Genomic DNA, 19,000 nt, shown 5'->3' on the forward strand with positions numbered 1-19,000 from the left:
TATATATCCATAAAAATGATGCCAACTGATTCATGGTTTCGTCTGGCTGAGAAACACTGCCTGCTTGTCTGTCTCATCCCGTTCCTTACTATGGGGCAGCTGGAGATCTACTCAGTAGCCTCGGTTTTTCTAATGACTGCCTTGCCTGCTTCACCAACTACTTTGCAGACAGAGTTCAGTGTTTCAAATCGGAGGGCATGTTGTCCGGTCCTCTGGCAGTCTCTATGGGGGTGCCACAGGGTTCAATTCTCGGGCCGACTCTTTTCTCTGTATATATCAATGATGTTGCTCTTGCTGCGGGCGATTCCCTGATCCACCTCTACGCAGACGACACCATTCTGTATACTTCCGGCCCTTCCTTGGACACTGTGCTATCTAACCTCCAAACGAGCTTCAATGCCATACAACACTCCTTCCGTGGCCTCCAACTGCTCTTAAACGCTAGTAAAACCAAATGCATGCTTTTCAACCGTTCGCTGCCTGCACCCGCACGCCCGACTAGCATCACCACCCTGGATGGTTCCGACCTAGAATATGTGGACATCTATAAGTACCTAGGTGTCTGGCTAGACTGTAAACTCTCCTTCCAGACTCATATCAAACATCTCCAATCCAAAATCAAATCTAGAGTCGGCTTTATATTCCGCAACAAAGCCTCCTTCACTCACGCCGCCAAACTTACCCTAGTAAAACTGACTATCCTACCGATCCTCGACTTCGGCGATGTCATCTACAAAATAGCTTCCAATACTCTACTCAGCAAACTGGATGCAGTTTATCACAGTGCCATCCGTTTTGTTACTAAAGCACTTTATACCACCCACCACTGCGACCTGTATGCTCTAGTTGGCTGGCCCTCGCTTTTATCCCCCTCACCTAGACTTTTATCCCCCTCACCAACTTCAAACATCTGCTATCTGAGCAGCTAACTGATCGCTGCAGCTGTACATAGTCTATCGGTAAATAGCCCACCCAATTTACCTACCTCATTCCCATACTGTTTATATTTATTTACTTTTCTGCTCTTTTGCACACCAGTATCTCTACCTGTACATGACCATCTGATCATTTATCACTCCAGTGTTAATCTGCAAAATTGTAATTATTCGCCTACCTCTTCATGCCTTTTGCACACAATGTATATAGACTCTCTTTTTTTTCTACTGTGTTATTGACTTGTTAATTGTTTACTCCATGCTACATTGTTGATATGGTGATTGCAAATGCTTAGAATTTTTACCAAATTATTTAGTTAGTGTTTGTCCTATTACTTTTTATTTTCTGACGTTTCCAATTGTTAAGAATACCCAGGTGAGTTGCTGTAGAATGTGTAAAAAATGATGTTCTTAAGTATAAAGATGAAAGTATGTATGACAGTTTGTCAACATGAAACTCTACTTTTTATTATACACTGATCGTAGCATTCCAAGAATTGAACATACAGTATCAATGCTGGTAGTTTGTCATGTGTTTATGATTAGGTTAATATTAGCTATTTCTTACTGTTTGTCTGAATGTTGTATCTTCCACAGTTAATGTCATGATAGTAATTTTAATGTCATAGATTTAGCCGGTGGAACTTGTGCAATAAGACACCGGCTGGAATGCGATTTTAACCCACCCATTGTATAATTTTCCATGGCGACGAGATGGTCGAAGTATGCTAATTTTAGACCATTACATTAGCAAGTGAAATTTCAACCCACCTGGGGCACAGGACCATGCAAAACAAACTCGACCATCATTATCATCCAAAATAACAACTTTTTGTGCTTGTGTCACATTCTTTAAAATCTAAGGGTTTATTTAATTAGTTGAATTTACTGGAAAACGTACAGTTTGTAACTGAGATAGTACATAAAAGAGAATGAATGGCACAAGAGATATTGGAATGTTGACGCTCAACCAATCATTAGATAAACAGTGCCATCTGGTGGTGTGATCCCTCTAGTACGATTATCCCATAATGCAATTTGTATTATTTGGAATGTACCACTGTGACAAAGGATAGTGAGACTGTACTTAATCATATTATTGTATAATCGTAACACAGGATTTAAAATGTTTAACCATGTTGAAACACTCCTTTAAATTCTACCAGACGCATATTATTTGCTTAATTAACACGAATTAAGTTTAAGCCCCGTGCACATCTCGATAATGGATAACAATCTTATCTCTGTTATAATGGTAGGGCCCCCATACTTCACACGTCATTCCTTTCTCTCGAAGGGTCGCAGTCATGAGGTAAGGGTCTTGACATATGTCATGACTTTACTCGTTTAAATTACCTGTGTATTTCTGTTTTGGGGTAACATGAAGGCAATGAATGTGGCACAAATGCATTGAACTAATCACATGATAGCTAGCTAAAACAGTTGATGTTGCTGTACGCTGGCTTGTACACGGTCGGAAATGTAATCTAAGATAACATGTCGAGACATGTCTCGTACTCGAACCTAGCTATGCAAAGTTGGTAGCTAATGCAATAGTAGTGTTAACTACTATTAACTTGATAGCCAGCCGGTTACTAACTTTATCTCTAGGTAGCGATCAGCATGCTTCATTTGTGGCTCTTATACTTGTGGTTGGCTAACTAGCTAACTGACATTAGCAATAGCTCCCTGCACTCTCCACCATGTCAGTAGTCACATTAAAAGAGAAGCAGAGTGTGATCTTATGGTTGTACAAAGCCCAACCTGGTCTCAGAGCATTTTGTATTCTGTATGTAAAGCCAAAATACTAATTTGTTAAATGTTTTCATGTGGTATGCCATTAAATATTTGTGGATGTCCATCCATTCTGTGTGATATATTAATAATTACAATTAGTATGTTATTTTAAGAATTACAATGCATGCGATATGTTACGAATTACAATTTGTGATAGCTAATGTTAGCTAGGCTAGGGTTTGCTAACTTTGTAAGTAGTTAAAAAGTAGTTTCTCAAATTCTAAAGTTGTCCATGATGAGATTCGAACATACTATAAGTTCGTCATATATGTCCAACCATCCACCTGATCAACCAGCCTCGATTGGTTTTTGCATTAAATTAAGTAATATTCTGTCTTATGTAACCATGCCAAACATAACATCATATTCATTTGAGTTTCCCGGGTTTACATTTACTATGTTACAACAGGTCTATGAGACCAGACTACAAAGCCAGCTAGCTGGTTAAGGAAAGGGAGTTGCACAATTAAATGCGTTCAACCAAAATGGGTATTCCCGATTTAACCCAACCACTCTGAATCAGTTTGTTGTTATTATACTGTAAGACTAGCAAATACATCAGGGTATGAAGCCTTGCTGTGATGCAAACTACCCATTGCTATTAGTTAGTATTGTAACGCTTATTTATGTCTGCTGCAATTGAAGGCTATTCATTTGGATGGTAATCAAGTTTTTTTTGCTTTACCCAGCATGCTCAGGCTTCAGAAGCGATTGGCGTCCAGCGTCTTGCGCTGTGGCAAGAAGAAGGTATGGCTGGACCCCAATGAAACCAATGAGATTGCCAACGCTAACTCCCGTAAGACACTCCTCTTTACACCTCCATGCTAGGGAGACTAGCCCAATAATGTACCAAAGAAGCCTGTTTAGAGGTGAATTGGACCTTGCAGCAAAAATATATAATCTAATCGCGTTTGACGCACTGCTCTAGAAACATAAAACCCTCTACTTTCATATCACATCTAAATTATTTCACAAATGCAAAATATACACTTACTTTACACTGTTTTAACACAGTTGCAGCCAATAGTATTTTTCAGTGACAACACATTTCTGCCGTCCATCTTCCGTTTACACACAGTTGTTCAGAGGTTAAGTAGCTAGTTAGCACAGACAGTCGACTCTGTCTTCAGTCATTTTTCTCTAAAACAAGTGCTGTAACATGGAAATATGGCCGTGTGGGAACTGTTAAGGGTTGCGTCAATTCGAATCTGGTATCAGAACAAGTATGACACTGAGCCACCGATTGTATACAATGTACTTTTTATTAGCTAAGCAATAAGTGATAAATGCAATTTTCGTATATATGGGTCCGCTGTAATACCACACAGGGCAGTACAGAGAACTGACTTGTTCCTGACAAAGTTATTATAATATACTCTGACAGAAGTAGTTCCTGCTTCCGAGCCGGCTTGTCAGAGTAGAGACTGGGTGTGGTTTAAACTCACTCAGCCTATCGTTGATTGTTGGCGCACTAACTGGTCCCAGCCCCTAGGCGCTTCAGCGGTCAGGTGTTGTAGCTGTGTAGAATATCTATGCGCTCATACTCTCAATACAGTTATCACACACCTGGCTCCAGTTATCTAACAAAATACCGTTTGTCCTCTACACTACGTTCTGTATGTGTCCCCCGCAACTCATTATAACTGCCTACACCCAAGGTTAGCCATTTTCCGCTTATGTTACTTTTAACTCACACAGATACCCTCATGATAGACCAAGCATATGTTTAACCCTCACAGAACCCTAGCCACACAAGTGTGTAGTAATTCAACCTTTTGTTTTCAGAAAATGATTTCTCGCTGATATGAAAGATTAGTTCCTTATGTTTCCAAAACCGTACGGCAAGCGATGCATGTTAACATATAAAACAAGCATTGGGGCTCTCAAAAAAACTGCCTGTGTCTGTCTTTGACATTCTGGAAAGTTCATGTGTTGTGCAGCAGGGAAATGTTCCAAGGTACCAATAGTTGTGTTTTTGTAAGATGCATATACTGAAATAGACCATGGGACAAGGATGACCACATACAAGTTAATCAACTTGTCTACCTCTGCAGGCCAGCAAATTCGCAAGCTGGTGAAGGATGGTCTGATCATCAGGAAGCCTGTGACGGTGCATTCCCGTGCCCGCTGCCGCAAGAACACGCTGGCACGCCGCAAGGGACGCCACACGGGCATAGGTGGGTACAGAGAGGTTCTCAACACGGTCATCCCATCATATAGCCAACATCATGGCCGTGATAACATTGTTCAAAGTGGCTCCCTGTCCCCTTCTCTCCCTCATTTGAATTGAGAAGGTGCATTTGTTTTAGCTCGCCAGGGGGGTGAGTTTGCACATTCAAGATCATTCCATTGGTTGTAATGTTCAATCTCTACCCAATTGGTGCACCGGGCTAGCTAAAACAAATGTACTTATTGAAATATCTGGACAGTTGATAGAAAATGTCTGGGTCCTGTAGACCTCTTTGTATATTATTTTCATATATCACCAGTGCTAAAAAAAGGGGGAGGGAATCAGAAATCTATAAATCCAACGATGACAAGGTTTTAATTAACAAATGACCTGTTCAGGGTGTTGACCCATTGCTGGGCTGTGTTACTATATGATGATGATTCTCCCCCTGCCCAGGTAAGAGGAAGGGTACAGCCAACGCCCGTATGCCAGAGAAGCTCTCGTGGATGCGACGCATGAGGATCCTGCGGCGCCTACTGCGGCGTTATAGGGAGTCCAAGAAAATTGACAGGCACATGTTAGTCTACACTTAGATGTCTGAGTCATCTGGTTGCAATTGAGGAAGAATGTTATCCTGGAAAAGACTGGGAAATGTTATAGTTTTTCAACAAATGTATCGCTTTGTAATGAAATGTGGTGCAAAATACAACAATGACCCTGAAATTAGTATTCAAACCACAAAAGTATCTTAAAGTCAAGATTGTAGTGAAGTCCATTATCTGTTCTTGAGAATGATACTTGTAATCGGTGAACTGTAGTTTTGTCCTTGGGAACATTGTGTAACCCTGGTGAAGTGTTGAACGTCTAATGAACCATCTCAATAGGACATACTGATTTTGTATTATGCACAGAATGTGTCTGGAATGTTTGTGATTTGAGTGGGAACATTGGCTTGTCCGCAACTCCCAGTACACTTTTTCCTCTCCAGGTACCACAGTCTCTACTTGAAGGTGAAGGGCAATGTCTTCAAGAACAAGCGCATCCTAATGGAACACATTCACAAGCTGAAGGCAGACAAGGCTCGCAAGAAGCTCCTGTCGTAAGTCGACACTACAACTCCCATCAACCTCTGCTTGTTACCTAGCCAAAACAAATGATAATATGGCTCTCATAATTCCTGGACTATGGTTAATTTTCTCTTCAGATGAGGTTTATCAATGAAATCAAATGTTTAGTTCTTCACTAACTAACCCAAATTTAAACCTAGCCCCGTATTAATTGAATAGGAGTCCTTTAGAACCTGGGCTGTAATTCATTTGCGTTCTGTAACCTCTCATCTGTTTCTTGCACACCAGTGACCAGGCCGAGGCTCGTCGCTCGAAGACCAAGGAGGCCCGCAAGCGCAGAGAGGAGCGCATAGCGGCCAAGAAGGAAGAGTTCATCAAGACTTTGTCAAAGGAGGAGGAGACGACCAAGAAATGAGTCGCCCATCCACCCCCTTCCCCCTTTTCAATGTTTTTTTTTTTTTAAATGGACCCAAAACGGTCAAGGTTCAGTCTCCGTCTGTGACGTTATACTGTGTTCTGAAGTTTTTTGCTATTGCCACCAATACCAATTGAAAAAATACCACAACTTGTTCAGTGCCTTCAGAATGTATTCTCACAACCCTTTACTTTTCCCACCTTTTGTTGTCTTACAGGTTGAATTAAATAAACATTTATTACATTGAGATAGTTCTACTGTGGTATTTTGTGTAGGCCAGAGACTGTTTTTAGGAATTTGTACATTGATAGACTGATGTTTCAGCTTTTCGTTTAAGTGCTCAACCCCTTTGTTATGGCAAGCCTGAATAAGTTAGATAAATTAAGTCACGTAAGTTGCATGGACTCACTTTACAATGATAGTGTTTAACATGATTTTTGAATGACTACCTCATCTTTGTACCGCACACATACGATTATCTGTAAGGTCTCTCAGTCAAACTATGAATTTCAAACACCGATTCAACCACAAAGACCTGGGAGGTTTTCCAATGCCTCGCAAAATGGGCAATACAACATATTACTGAGTACAACTCCATATTTCCAAGGATCCTGGTGGCTGCATTGTTATGGGAATGCTTGTAATTGTTCAGCAGGACAATAACCCAAAACACAAGGCCAAATATACACTGGAGTTGCTAACCAAGACAGCATTGAATGTTATTGAGTGGATTAGATACAGCTTTGACTTAAATCGGCTTGACATTCTATGGCAAGACTAGAAAATGTCTGTCTAGCAATGATCAATTAACTTGACAGAGCTTGAAGAATTTTAAATAGAATAATGTGCAAATATTGTACAATTCAGGTGTGCAAAGCTCTTTAAGACTTATCCAGAAAGACTCAGCTGTAATTGCTGTCATAGCAGAACAAAAATATAAAACATGCAACAATTTTACTGAGTTACAGTTCACATCAGGAAATCAGTCAATTGAAATCAATTCATTAGGCCCTAATCTATGGCTTTCCCATGACTGGGCTTGAACCCGATCGAACATCTCTGGAGAGACCTGAAAATAGCTGTGCAGCAACGCTCCCCCATTCAACTTGACAGAGCATAAGAGTATCTGCAGAGAAGAATGAGAGAAACTCCCCCAAAACAGGTGTGCTAAGCTTGTAGGGTCATACCCAAGAAGAATCGAGGCTGTAATCGCTGCCAAAGGTGCTTCAACAAAGTACTGATTAAAGGGTCTGAATACTTATGTAAATGTGATTTCCTATTTATTTTATTTGATAAATTAGCAAAAAAATAAAAACGTATTGCTTTGTCGTTATTGGGTATTGTGTGTAGATTGATGAGGGGGAAAACAATTCAACCAATTTTAGAATAAGGCTGTAACCTAACAAAATGTGGAAAAAGTCAAGGGGTCTGAATACTTTCCGAAGGGGGGAGTTTTGTTAAGATTACCAACCCTCAGACCGAACATTAACATGCATCGCTTGCTGTACGATTTTGGAAGCATAATGCTCTTATCTGTCATATCAGTGAGAAACAATAATAATAATTGTAAAAACTGTTAAATTGATTATCTGTCTAGAATGCTCCAAATACCTGTGTGAAAGCACACGTTGGATGGAGGCACCCACAGCTGTGTAGATAATGGGCAAGATTGCTACAGTAAGTGTATATTTTTTATTTGAAGGATTCTTTCTCGCTGATGCAAGATAAGGGCCATACGTATTGAAAGCTGTATCGCGAGCGATGATTATTGACCTTTCTAAACGTTAAAACACTGCGTCGGGATTGTAGTTCACAAGGCGGCCGTGGGCGAAGCTAATGGCCGAGAACCGTAGTGATTGACTGTACCGAATGCAAGGATAGACTTATCTTTATACCCAGGTGTGAAAGGATTAATAGAACCAAAAGGACATTGACCTTATATCCTGACAAAGAACTGCAAGCGTCAAATACAGTAACCAGGAGCAGGTAGGGAAACCCTGGGAGAGACATGATAGAAACATCAGTAACTTTAGGAAATTGAGTTAACACATGCACCCCCCGGTTGATACGACATCAATTAGGCAACTATTAGTGCGTTATGGCTAACTTCCCAGGTCTGTTGGCCAAGACATGTCACGGGCGCTCCAGGGCTGTTGTGACCCAAGCCAACATCTCGTTGTGGTCAAACGTCACTTATGACTGCGACAAGAAAAATCTCCTGTTCACCTCCAAACTGTTCAACATGTTTGTCCAGATAATAAACAAACTGGTATGAATCATAAGGAGATTTGTGTTCATATGTACACATGATTTATGCGTGTAATTAATGAATTAATGTAGGGCCTAGCATGGCTTATGAATTGTCAGCACATGCTTAGTTATAATTACAGAGTGTTTTGTGTCCAATATGTAAAAGTGGTTTGTATCTGCAGGTGGCTCACGGGGAATATAGAATATCAATTACATTTCCAGATCACTGCTGCTGTTGGTTAGAAACCCTCCATTGCCCACAGCTGTACATGTCTTTGCGGTCAGATTCCGAAAGGGCTGCACCTGCACAGTGTTCTCCCATTCACTGACGTGAACAGCGCCCTCAAACAGATGAGCTCAAAAGAAACCAACATCTTTGAAGCTACGCATTGCAAAATGTTTCGCAGTGATGACGTACATCCACATACAACACCCATTCTGCCAGTCACGTTCTGTTAAAGGTCCCCAAAGCAAACACATCCCTGGGTCGCTCGTCTTTTCAGTCCGCTGCAGCAAGCGACTGGAACGAGCTGCAACAAACACTCAAACTGGACAGTTTTATCTCAATCTCTTCATTCGAAGACTCGATCATGGACACTCTTACTGACAGTTGTGGCTGCTTTGTATGATGTATTGTTGTCTCTACCTTCTTGACCTTTGTGCTGTTGACTTTGCTCAATAATCTTTGTACCATGTTGTTGTGTTGCTACCATGTTGTTGTCATGTTGTGTTGCTACCATGCTGTGTTGCTGCCTTGTTATGTTGTTGTCTTAGGTCTCTCTTTATGTAGTGTTGTGACTCTCTTGTTGTGATGTGTGTTTTGTCCTATATTTATATTGTATTTATTTAATAAAATAAAAAATAATCCCCGTCCCCGCAGGAGGCCTTTTGCCTTTTGGTTGGCCGGCATTGTAACGGACTTGTCAAGTTAAATAAAATAAAAAAATTGAGAACAAAGAGATACCGGTTTAGAAACAAATAATGAATATTAATAGATGGTGTGGGGGTGCTTTGCTGGTGACACTGTGAATTCAAGGCATACTTAACCAGCATGGCTACCACAGCATTCTGCAGCGATACACCATCCCATCTGGTTTGCGCTTAGTGGGACTATCATTTGTTTTTCAACAGGACAATGACCCGAAACACACCTCCAGGCTGTGTAAGGGCTATTTGACAAAGTAGGCGAGTGATGGAGTGCTGCATCACATGACCTGGACTCTACAATCACCCAACCTCAACCCAGTTGAGATGGTTTGGGATGAGTTGGACCGCAGAGTGAAGGAAAAGCAGCCAACAAGTGCTCAGCATATGTGGGAACTCCCTCAAGACTGTTGGGAATAGAGGTCGACCAATTGTGATTTTTCAACGCCGATACCGATTATTGGAGTACCAAAAAGGCCGATACCGATTAATCGGCCGATTTAAAACAAAATGTATTTGTAATAATGACAATTACAACAATACTGAATGAACAGTTATTTTAACTTAATATAATACATCAATAAAATCAATTTAGCCTCAAGTAAATAAATAAGTTCAATTTGGTTTAAATAATGCAAAAACAAAGTGTTGGAGAAGAAAGTAAAAGTGCAATATGTGCTAGAATGCTATGTAAGAAAGCTAACATTTCAGTTCCTTGCTCAGAACATGAGAACATATGAAAGCTGGTGGTTCCTTTTAACATGAGCCTTCAATATTTCCAGGTAAGAAGTTTTAGGTTGTAGTTATTAAAGGAATTATAGGACTATTTCCCCCTATACAATTTGTATTTCATTAACCTTTGACTATTAGATGTTCTTATTCATTAACCTCCGTCCCTCTCCTCGCTCCTCCCTGGGCTCGAACCAGCAACACAACGACAACAGCCACCATCGAAGCAGCGTTACCCATGCAGAGAATGGGAGACATTTGAAACGCTATTAGCACACGCTAACTAGCCAGCCATTTCACTTCGGTTACACCAGCCTCATCTCGGGAGTTGATAGGCTTGAATGTCATAAACAGCGCAATGCTTGACGCACAACGAAGAGCTGCTGGCAAAACGCATGAAAGTGCTGTTTGAATGAATGTTTATGCACCTGCTTCTGCCTACCACCGCTCAGTCAGATACTTCGATACTTGCTTGTATGCTCAGTCAGATTATATGCAATGCAGGACACGCTAGATAATATCTAGTAATATCAACCATGTGTAGTTAACTAGTGATTATGATTGATTGTTTTTTATAAGATAAGTTTAATGCTAGCTAGCAACTTACCTTGGCTTACTGCATTTGCGTAACAGGCAGTCTCCTTGTGGAGTGCAACGAGAGAGAGGCAGGTCATTATTGCGTTGCACTAGTTAACTGTAAGGTTGCAAGATTGAATCCCCCGAGCTGACAAGGTGAAAATCTGTCGTTCTGCTCCTGAACAAGGCAGTTAACCCACCGTTCCCAGGCCGTCATTGAAAATAAGAATGTGTTCTTAACTGACTTGCCTAGTTAAATAAAGGTATAAAAAATCTTAAAATAATAATTACAACAAAAAAATGTTATGAAAACATGAAATCGGCCCTAATTAAACGGCCATTCCGATTAATCGGTCAACCTCTAGTTGGGAAAGCATTACAGGTGAAGCTGGTTGAGAGAATGCCAAGAGTGTGCAGAGCTGTCATCAAGGCACACATTGGGTACTTTGAAGAATCTCAAATATAAAAAATATTTCGATTTTTTTTGGTTACCTCATGATTCCATGTGTTATTTCATAGTTTTGATGTCTTCATTATTATTCTACAATGTAGAAATGGTAAAACTAAAGAAAAACCCTTGAATGAGTAGGTGTGTCCAAACATTTGACTGCTACTGTATATGTTGGGGTCAATGGAGGGTGGATAAGAACGAGGTGTACGGAAAATTACTGACTGAGACAAGAGGGAGTGCAGAAATGTTACATTCTGTCAAACATGTTATTGTTAAATAGCATGGCTCTTAAGGAGGTTAGGCAAAAGGCAACAGTCTGGTTTCAGTCACTGATAAGGTAGGACAGCCATGGACTAGGGAGGAGCGAGGAATTCGGCCCAAGGTCAGGTCAAATGAAGTGAGAAGGAACAGTGGAGGAAGGAACTAAAACTAAAATGACCAAGTAGGTGACCTGGAAGGCAACACAAATCAAAGAGACATATTCCTGTAAGAAATGGTCTGATGTCAAACTCTTGGTTCATACCTCTATGAGACATGGTACACAAACGGTGAATCTAACACAATTCTCTTCTCAATAATAGTTTATCAGTATCTCTGCCCCTCCTAGGAGTCTTAACATGTTCAATGCCAATGTGTCTCAAAGAGCTAATGTTGTGACGAGCCTCCATGAAATGCGCAGCCACAGGGTTTCTCTGGTCAAGGGTCCTGATATTACTCCTGTGTTCTGCTGTCCTTGTTTTCAGAGCTCGTTTCATTTTTTCCTACAATAGCATCGACCACAAATACACTTGATCAGGTATATCACATTTTTTTGTGGAACATGTAATGATGCCCTTAATCGTAAATGGCCTTGCCTGTAATAAGGTGATTGAACATTGTGCGTTTGTTCGTGAAGTTGCCGTCCGGCACATTGTCTAGAAAAGTACTACGTGGCACTGTTGGACGATCAGATCTCACCACCATTTGACTGATGTTGGGGGCACGTCTGAAGACTTCCTCTCAACCAAATATTTCCCAATTGTTCATGTTGAAATTACATGGTGGGCCCACTCTCTCTCTCCCCCCTCTTTCAATATCTCCTCTCTCTTCCTCATCTCTCCCTCTTCTCTTTACCCCACCCTCTCTATCTCTTCCCCATCTCTCCCCACCCCAGTCTCTCTCCCCACTCTCTCTCTCCCCCTTTGAACCAAGGCTATGAGAGAGATTTTGGCAACAGGACCGAACATTGTGACTGCCAATCCCAGCATCCTTGTAGGTTCCTCTGTGTTGAGTGGTCTGAAACTTGGTCACCATTCTGATAGGTTTGCCTCACTGATGGATCTTCTGCTCCCTTTCGTGGAATCTCTTAAACGTGTACGGCGATGCTCCTCCTCCCCGCATTCTCCTACCAGCGCAACATGCCATCTCTGTGCTTTCCGTTTACACTCTCCAGGAGAACCACGACCTAGTCCGGCCTGTGTCCCTGAAACCCGGAATACCTGTAGAGGTTGCCAACATTTTGGGATGCCAAGGGCCTGAAGGTGAGCAGGAACTGTTTGCCGAGGTGTATCTTTACGGGTTCTGGCCCTTCTGTACACGTCCGAAACCTGGCCAGCAGAAACTCATGGGTCGCCAAAGGCGAGGGTTGCTGAGGATGCACCTGGATGAGTGCCCTACAGAGCCCAGTACTTATGGATAGACTTTTATTTGACGATTCAGAAATGACCGGTTATTTACGAAGACATAGTCTTGCGATGGCATCCTTCCAAGTCTCTGGAGGAAGCCTGTAAATCTAGGCTAAATAAGATCTTACATGGTTAAAAAAAACAAACAGAAGAAGTAGTCGTGTTCGCAGCCACGCCTGAAGTGATTTCAAAAGAGAGGCGAGGAGTCTTGGACCATCACAGTGTAGAAGAGAAGAGCTCTCATTACTGAACATTTGTTATTAGATGTGATAGGACATATGAACCAATGATGGGCCTTCTCCCTCCCTCCCTTCCCAGGAGGTCTCCTTTCTCCCTCTGGCCCTGTCCCCATCTCCATCCGAAGGCACCTTGTGAGCTGGTCCCTATCCTGTCGTGAGATGAGGACCTGGTTATCTATAGCCTAGGTCCTGACCTGGCCTCACCAGCACCTTTTGCTTCCTGATGAAGTTATGTCTGTGTCAGGGCCATATGTGTCTCTATATTTGGCCTGGTATGTGTTCATACAATTCCAGTTGTTGGCATGTACTCTGCATTGCAAAGGTAAGCATCTCAGAGACCAGATGATTAAACCAATGTGTATTGTTTGGTTTATCCCTTTTGTATTACAGTTCAATACTCAATAAACGGGATTGAGGCTTGTTTGGGGTTTGTGGACTTCATATTGCCTATATGACGGTTAAAACAATGCTCTTAAAGCTATTTGTAAAATGGTGGGTAGGAGAGTTGGGCCAGTAACCAAAAGGTTGCTGGATCGAATCCCTGAGCTGACAAGGTAAAAATCTGTCGTTCTGCTCCTGAGCAAGGCAGTTAACCGACTGTTCCCCGGGCACCTAAGACATGGATGTCATTCTATTTTATTTTGATTTAACTAGGCAAGTCATGAACAAATTCTTATTTACAATGACAGCCTACCCCGGCAAAACCCTCCACTAACCCGGATGACGCTGGGCCAATTGTGGGCCGCCCTGTGGGACTCCCGATCGGTTGTGATACAACCCGGGATCGAACCAGGGTCTGTAGTGACGCCTCTAGCACTGAGATGCAGTGCCTTAGACCACTGCGCCACTCAGGATTAAGGCAGCCCCCCGCACATCTCTGATTCAGACGGGTTGTTTTAAATGCGGCGGAAGATACATTTAGGTTGAATGCATTCAGTTGTACAACTGACTAGGTAACCCCTTTTCCTTTCCCTTTACCTATTTGTGGACTGTAGGCCATGTTCAGTTGTTTGCTTTTCATTGCAATACATGCTTAGTACACAAGAGAGCGTACTCTTACCATTTACAACAGGCCAGACAAAGGATGTGGTCATTGTGGCGCCAACATTTTCATTCTACCGTTCTCTCCCAATGGTTTAAAGCCAGTCCTTACCAACATACCTTGGAATGTTGCACTGAATCTGAGTTGTGTGCAAGCAGATTATTAGTTCAATTACAGTATGGTTGTCAGTCAGAAAGCACTGCATGCACATTTAGTCTGTCCATGTAGTGTATCGTACACCAATTTCTTGGAGTTGATCGATTTATGATGTGCTCTCGAGTACTTCGAGACCATCAAAAGTATACAGTATGCACATATGCCTGTGACATATACAGTACCAGTCAAAAGTTTGGACACACCTACTCATTCCAGGGTTTATCTTACATTTAAAATAAAAAAAATCTACAACGTAAAATAATAGTGAAGACATCAAAACTATGAAATAACACATGGAATCGTGTAGTAACCAAATATTTCATATTTGAGATTCTTCAAAGTAGCCACCCTTTGCCTTGATGACACATTTTCACACTCTTGACATTTTCTCAACTAGCTTCATGAGGTAGTCACCTGGAATGCATTTCAATTAACAGGCGTGCCTAGTTAAAAGTTCATTTGTGGAATTTATTTCCTTCTTAAGGTGTTTGAGCCAATCAGTCCTGTTGTGACAAGGTAGGAGTGGTATACAGAAGACGGCTCTATTTGCTAAAAAACCATGCCCATATTATGGCAAGAACAGCTCAAATAAGCAAAGAGAGGCAACAGTCCATCATTACTATAAGACATGAAGGTCAGTCAATGTGGAACATTTCAAGAACTTTGAAAGTTTCTTCAAGTACAGTTGCAAAAACCATCAAGCGATAAGATGAAACTGGCTCTCATGAGGACCGCCACAGGAAAGGAAGACCCAGAGTTACCTCTGCTGCAGAAGATAAGTTCATTAGAGGTACCAGCCTCAGAAATTGCAGCCCAAATAAATGCTTCTCAGAGTTCAAGTAACAGACACATCTCAACATCAACTGTTCAGAGGAGACTGCATGAATCAGGCTTTCATGGTCGAATTGCTTGGGCCAAGAAACACGAGCACTGGACATTGTACCGGTGAAAATCAGTTGTTTGGTCTGAGATTTTTGGATCCAACCGCTGGCCTCCATTATCACCTGACCTCAAACCAATTGAGATGTTTTGGGATGAGTTGGACCGCAAAATGAAGGAAAAGCAGCTGTCAACATGGGTGGCTACTTTGAAGAATCTAAAATCTATTTTGATTTGCGTAGCTCTTTTTTTGGTTACTACATGTTTCCATATGTGTCATTTCATAGTTTTGACATCTTCACTATTATTCTACAATGTAGAAAATAGTAACAATAAAGAAAAACCCTTGAATGAGTAGGTGCGTCCAAACTGGGCTGTGGGGACGCCATGTCCTTCTGATAATCTATCGGAAGGGTGGGGGAGGACGGAAGGCCCCAACTCGATTGCAGCTAAACGAAAACCACACTGCGGGATTACTCAGAATGTTTGTGTTTTATCAGTTGTTAACAATATTAAAACTGACATACCCCGAAGTTTCTCCTCTCCAAGACATTGTCATTGAATATCATTGGAATGGGAATGGCCAAACTATGCAATTTCAATCCCATAAACTGTCTAATGACGAGAAGGGGGAAATGACATTGCAGTACAGATGGAATAACTCTAAAATACACACTTAGCCTCCCCTAATTGTTCATCTAAACCTACCCTAAGGTAACCCTAAAGCTATTGGAATAATAATCTACTTTGTTGCCAACACTTGCTCTGCATACAATTAATTATTTCCACTCGCCAATTTCTGAAATTGTATTTTCAAACACCATAAAGAATAATAGTCTGCCAGCTGCCCAAAGAAAGAGCATCCCTATTGTACGTGAGAATCATGAACCTGGCAACACTGTGGTCTTGTTTGAATGAGTGCCCCAGAACAACCTGTATATAGTCAGTTACGGATAAAATGTATTGTGTACTTTATTACAATTGTGGAGAACAATGCAAGCAAAAACCACAAAGGAGCCAGGAACTAGCAGCTACACAAGGGTCATGTTCTCAAGGCAGGAAACTGAAGAATAAAGTATGAAGCAGAGTGAAATGGGGAGTTCTAGTTTACTGTTGCAAAACTTTTTGCTATGGTGTGCCCTGATGAACGCGATCCAGGTTCCAACAACATGTCATTTCATTAGCGATTTCTCTCTCAACCACCCGCCCGAGGGCAGACCTAGTGGTTTGAAGGCCCCAAACGCATGCAAACACATTTTTTCATGGGTTTTATAGTAAAGACATAATTTATCTGTAAAAATGAATGACCTTTTAATGTGCCATGAACACAACTAGTCCAGATGTTTTCATCTGATTGCCAAACAAATCACTTCAAAAAGTAGGTTACCTTCACACGTTCATCCAAAATAATTCCAGCATCCCGCCAAATTTTCTTTAATTCGCAATTGGCTGAAAATATCTCACCGAACAAAGCATCCGAGTGAGCGAAACAGCGCCCCTCTGTCTTACTATACACTGAGTGTACAAAACATTAAGAACACCTGCTCTTTCCATGACATGGACTGACCAGGTGAATCCAGGTGAAAGCAATAATGCCTTATTGATGTCACTTGTTAAATCCACTTCAATCGGTGTAGGTGAAGGGGAGGAGACAGGTTAAAGAAGGATTTTTAAGCCTTGAGACAATTGAGAAATGGATGTATGTGCCATTAAGAGGGTGAATGGGCAAGACAAAATATTTAAGTGACTTTGAACGGGGGGTAAGGTAGTTAGGTGCCAGGCACACCGGTTTGTGTCAATAAATGCAACGTTGCTGTTTTTTTTAACGCTCAACATTTTCCCTCGCTTATCAAGAATGGTCCACCACCTGATTGACATTCAGCCAACTTGACAAAACTGTGGGAAGCATCGGGAGTCAACTCAATATTAAGAAGGTATTCTTAATGTTTTGTACACTCAGTGTATGTAGCCCATTTATCTGATGCTGTCTGGCCCCAAAAAATGTATGACATGCCATACTCTTTTTGTCCAGACAGCATCAGATAAATGGGCAACACATACATGTCCTCTGACTCTGTCTCAGCAACGATGGCAGTATTATCATCAGCACCTGTCTTTTTACTTAACTGCCCCGGGGATTTGTTTCTACTAAGCTAGCCTCGCCGAGGACCAGACTTCCCTAATACGAGTAAGCGTGGGGAAGTTCATGACAGAAAAATAGCTAAATCGGTGTGGGGATCAGTGATGCCTTGCTACACGTCAAACCGATCAAATGCCTTGCTTGGGCGGAGCTCAAATTGTGCACACTAGATTATGTCATAGGTGCAACAGTGCATGATGATTATTTTTACAGTCTATGGTGAGGATGGCTGGGAAATATCTGATTAAAACCCCATCAAAATATGTTGATGTATGTCGATTTTGTGTATAGAGCACACTTCTGACAAACAGAATTAAGATTTTCCTCCAGGAACCACACTCTGCAAAATGTGTCCTTCTTGGTTTGAAAACAGTGACAAATATAACAAGTAGCACCAACAGGCATGTGGGGAAGGGTTCTTGAAACGTAGCATCCAATAAAAATATTGCCGATGGGAGACAGTGGACCTCCTACACCAAACTTTACAGTTGGCACTATGCATTCAGGCAGGTTGCGTTTTCCTGGCACATGCCGAACTCAGATTTGTCGGTTGGACTTTCTGATGGTGAAGTGTGATTCATCACTCCAGAGAATACATTTCCACTGTTCCAGAGTCCAATGGCGGCGAACTTTACATCACTCGAGCCGACCCTTGGTATTGCGCATGGTGATCTTAGCTCCCGACGAACAGTTCTTGTGCTGACGTTGCTTCCGTTGGCTATTTGGAACTCAGTAGTGAGTGTTGCAACTGAGGACTATGCACTTCAGGGAGCTTGTGTGGCCTACCAATTCGCAGCTGAGCTGTTGTTGCTCCTCGACGTTTCCACTTCACAATAACAGCATTTACAGTTGACCGGAGAAGCTCTAGCAGGGCAGAAATTTGACAAACTGACTTGTTGGAAAGGTGGCATCCTATGAAGGTGTCACGTTGAAAGTCATTGAGCTCTTCAGTAAGACCATTCTACTGCCAATGTTTCTGTATGGAGATGGCATGAATGTGTGCTCGGTTTTATAGACCTGTCAGCAATGGGTGTGACTGAAATAGCCGATTCCACTAATTTGAAGGGATGTTCACATACAGTGCCTTGCGAAAGTATTCGGCCCCCTTGAACTTTGCGACCTTTTGCCACATTTCAGGCTTCAAACATAAAGATATAAAACTGTTTTTTTTTTGTGAAGAATCAACAACAAGTGGGACACAATCATGAAGTGGAACAACATTTATTGGATATTTCAAACTTTTTTAACAAATCAAAAACTGAAAAATTGGGCGTGCAAAATTATTCAGCCCCTTTACTTTCAGTGCAGCAAGCTCTCTCCAGAAGTTCAGTGAGGATCTCTGAATGATCCAATATTGACCTAAATGACTAATGATGATAAATACAATCCACCTGTGTGTAATCAAGTCTCCGTATAAATGCACCTGCACTGTGATAGTCTCAGAGGTCCGTTAAAAGCGCAGAGAGCATCATGAAGAACAAGGAACACACCAGGCAGGTCCGAGATACTGTTGTGAAGAAGTTTAAAGCCGGATTTGGAGCACTGTGCAAGCGATAATATTGAAAT

General features: G+C 41.6%; 1 protein-coding gene across 1 annotated transcript; it reads left to right on the plus strand.

The window, feature by feature from the left end:
- Positions 1–2,181: 2,181 nt before the first annotated feature.
- LOC118364698 (60S ribosomal protein L19) lies at positions 2,182–6,631 on the plus strand. The gene is made up of 6 exons (XM_035746398.1): positions 2,182–2,247; positions 3,422–3,528; positions 4,787–4,909; positions 5,359–5,479; positions 5,891–6,001; positions 6,258–6,631. The coding sequence occupies exons 1-6, from the start codon at positions 2,243–2,245 to the stop codon at positions 6,382–6,384; spliced, it is 594 nt and encodes a 197-aa protein (XP_035602291.1). The 5' UTR covers positions 2,182–2,242; the 3' UTR covers positions 6,385–6,631.
- The last annotated feature ends 12,369 nt before the right edge of the window (positions 6,632–19,000 follow it).

The sequence above is a fragment of the Oncorhynchus keta genome, chromosome 3 (genome assembly GCF_023373465.1).
Source record: "Oncorhynchus keta strain PuntledgeMale-10-30-2019 chromosome 3, Oket_V2, whole genome shotgun sequence".
In the NCBI taxonomy this organism is placed as follows: domain Eukaryota; kingdom Metazoa; phylum Chordata; class Actinopteri; order Salmoniformes; family Salmonidae; genus Oncorhynchus; species Oncorhynchus keta.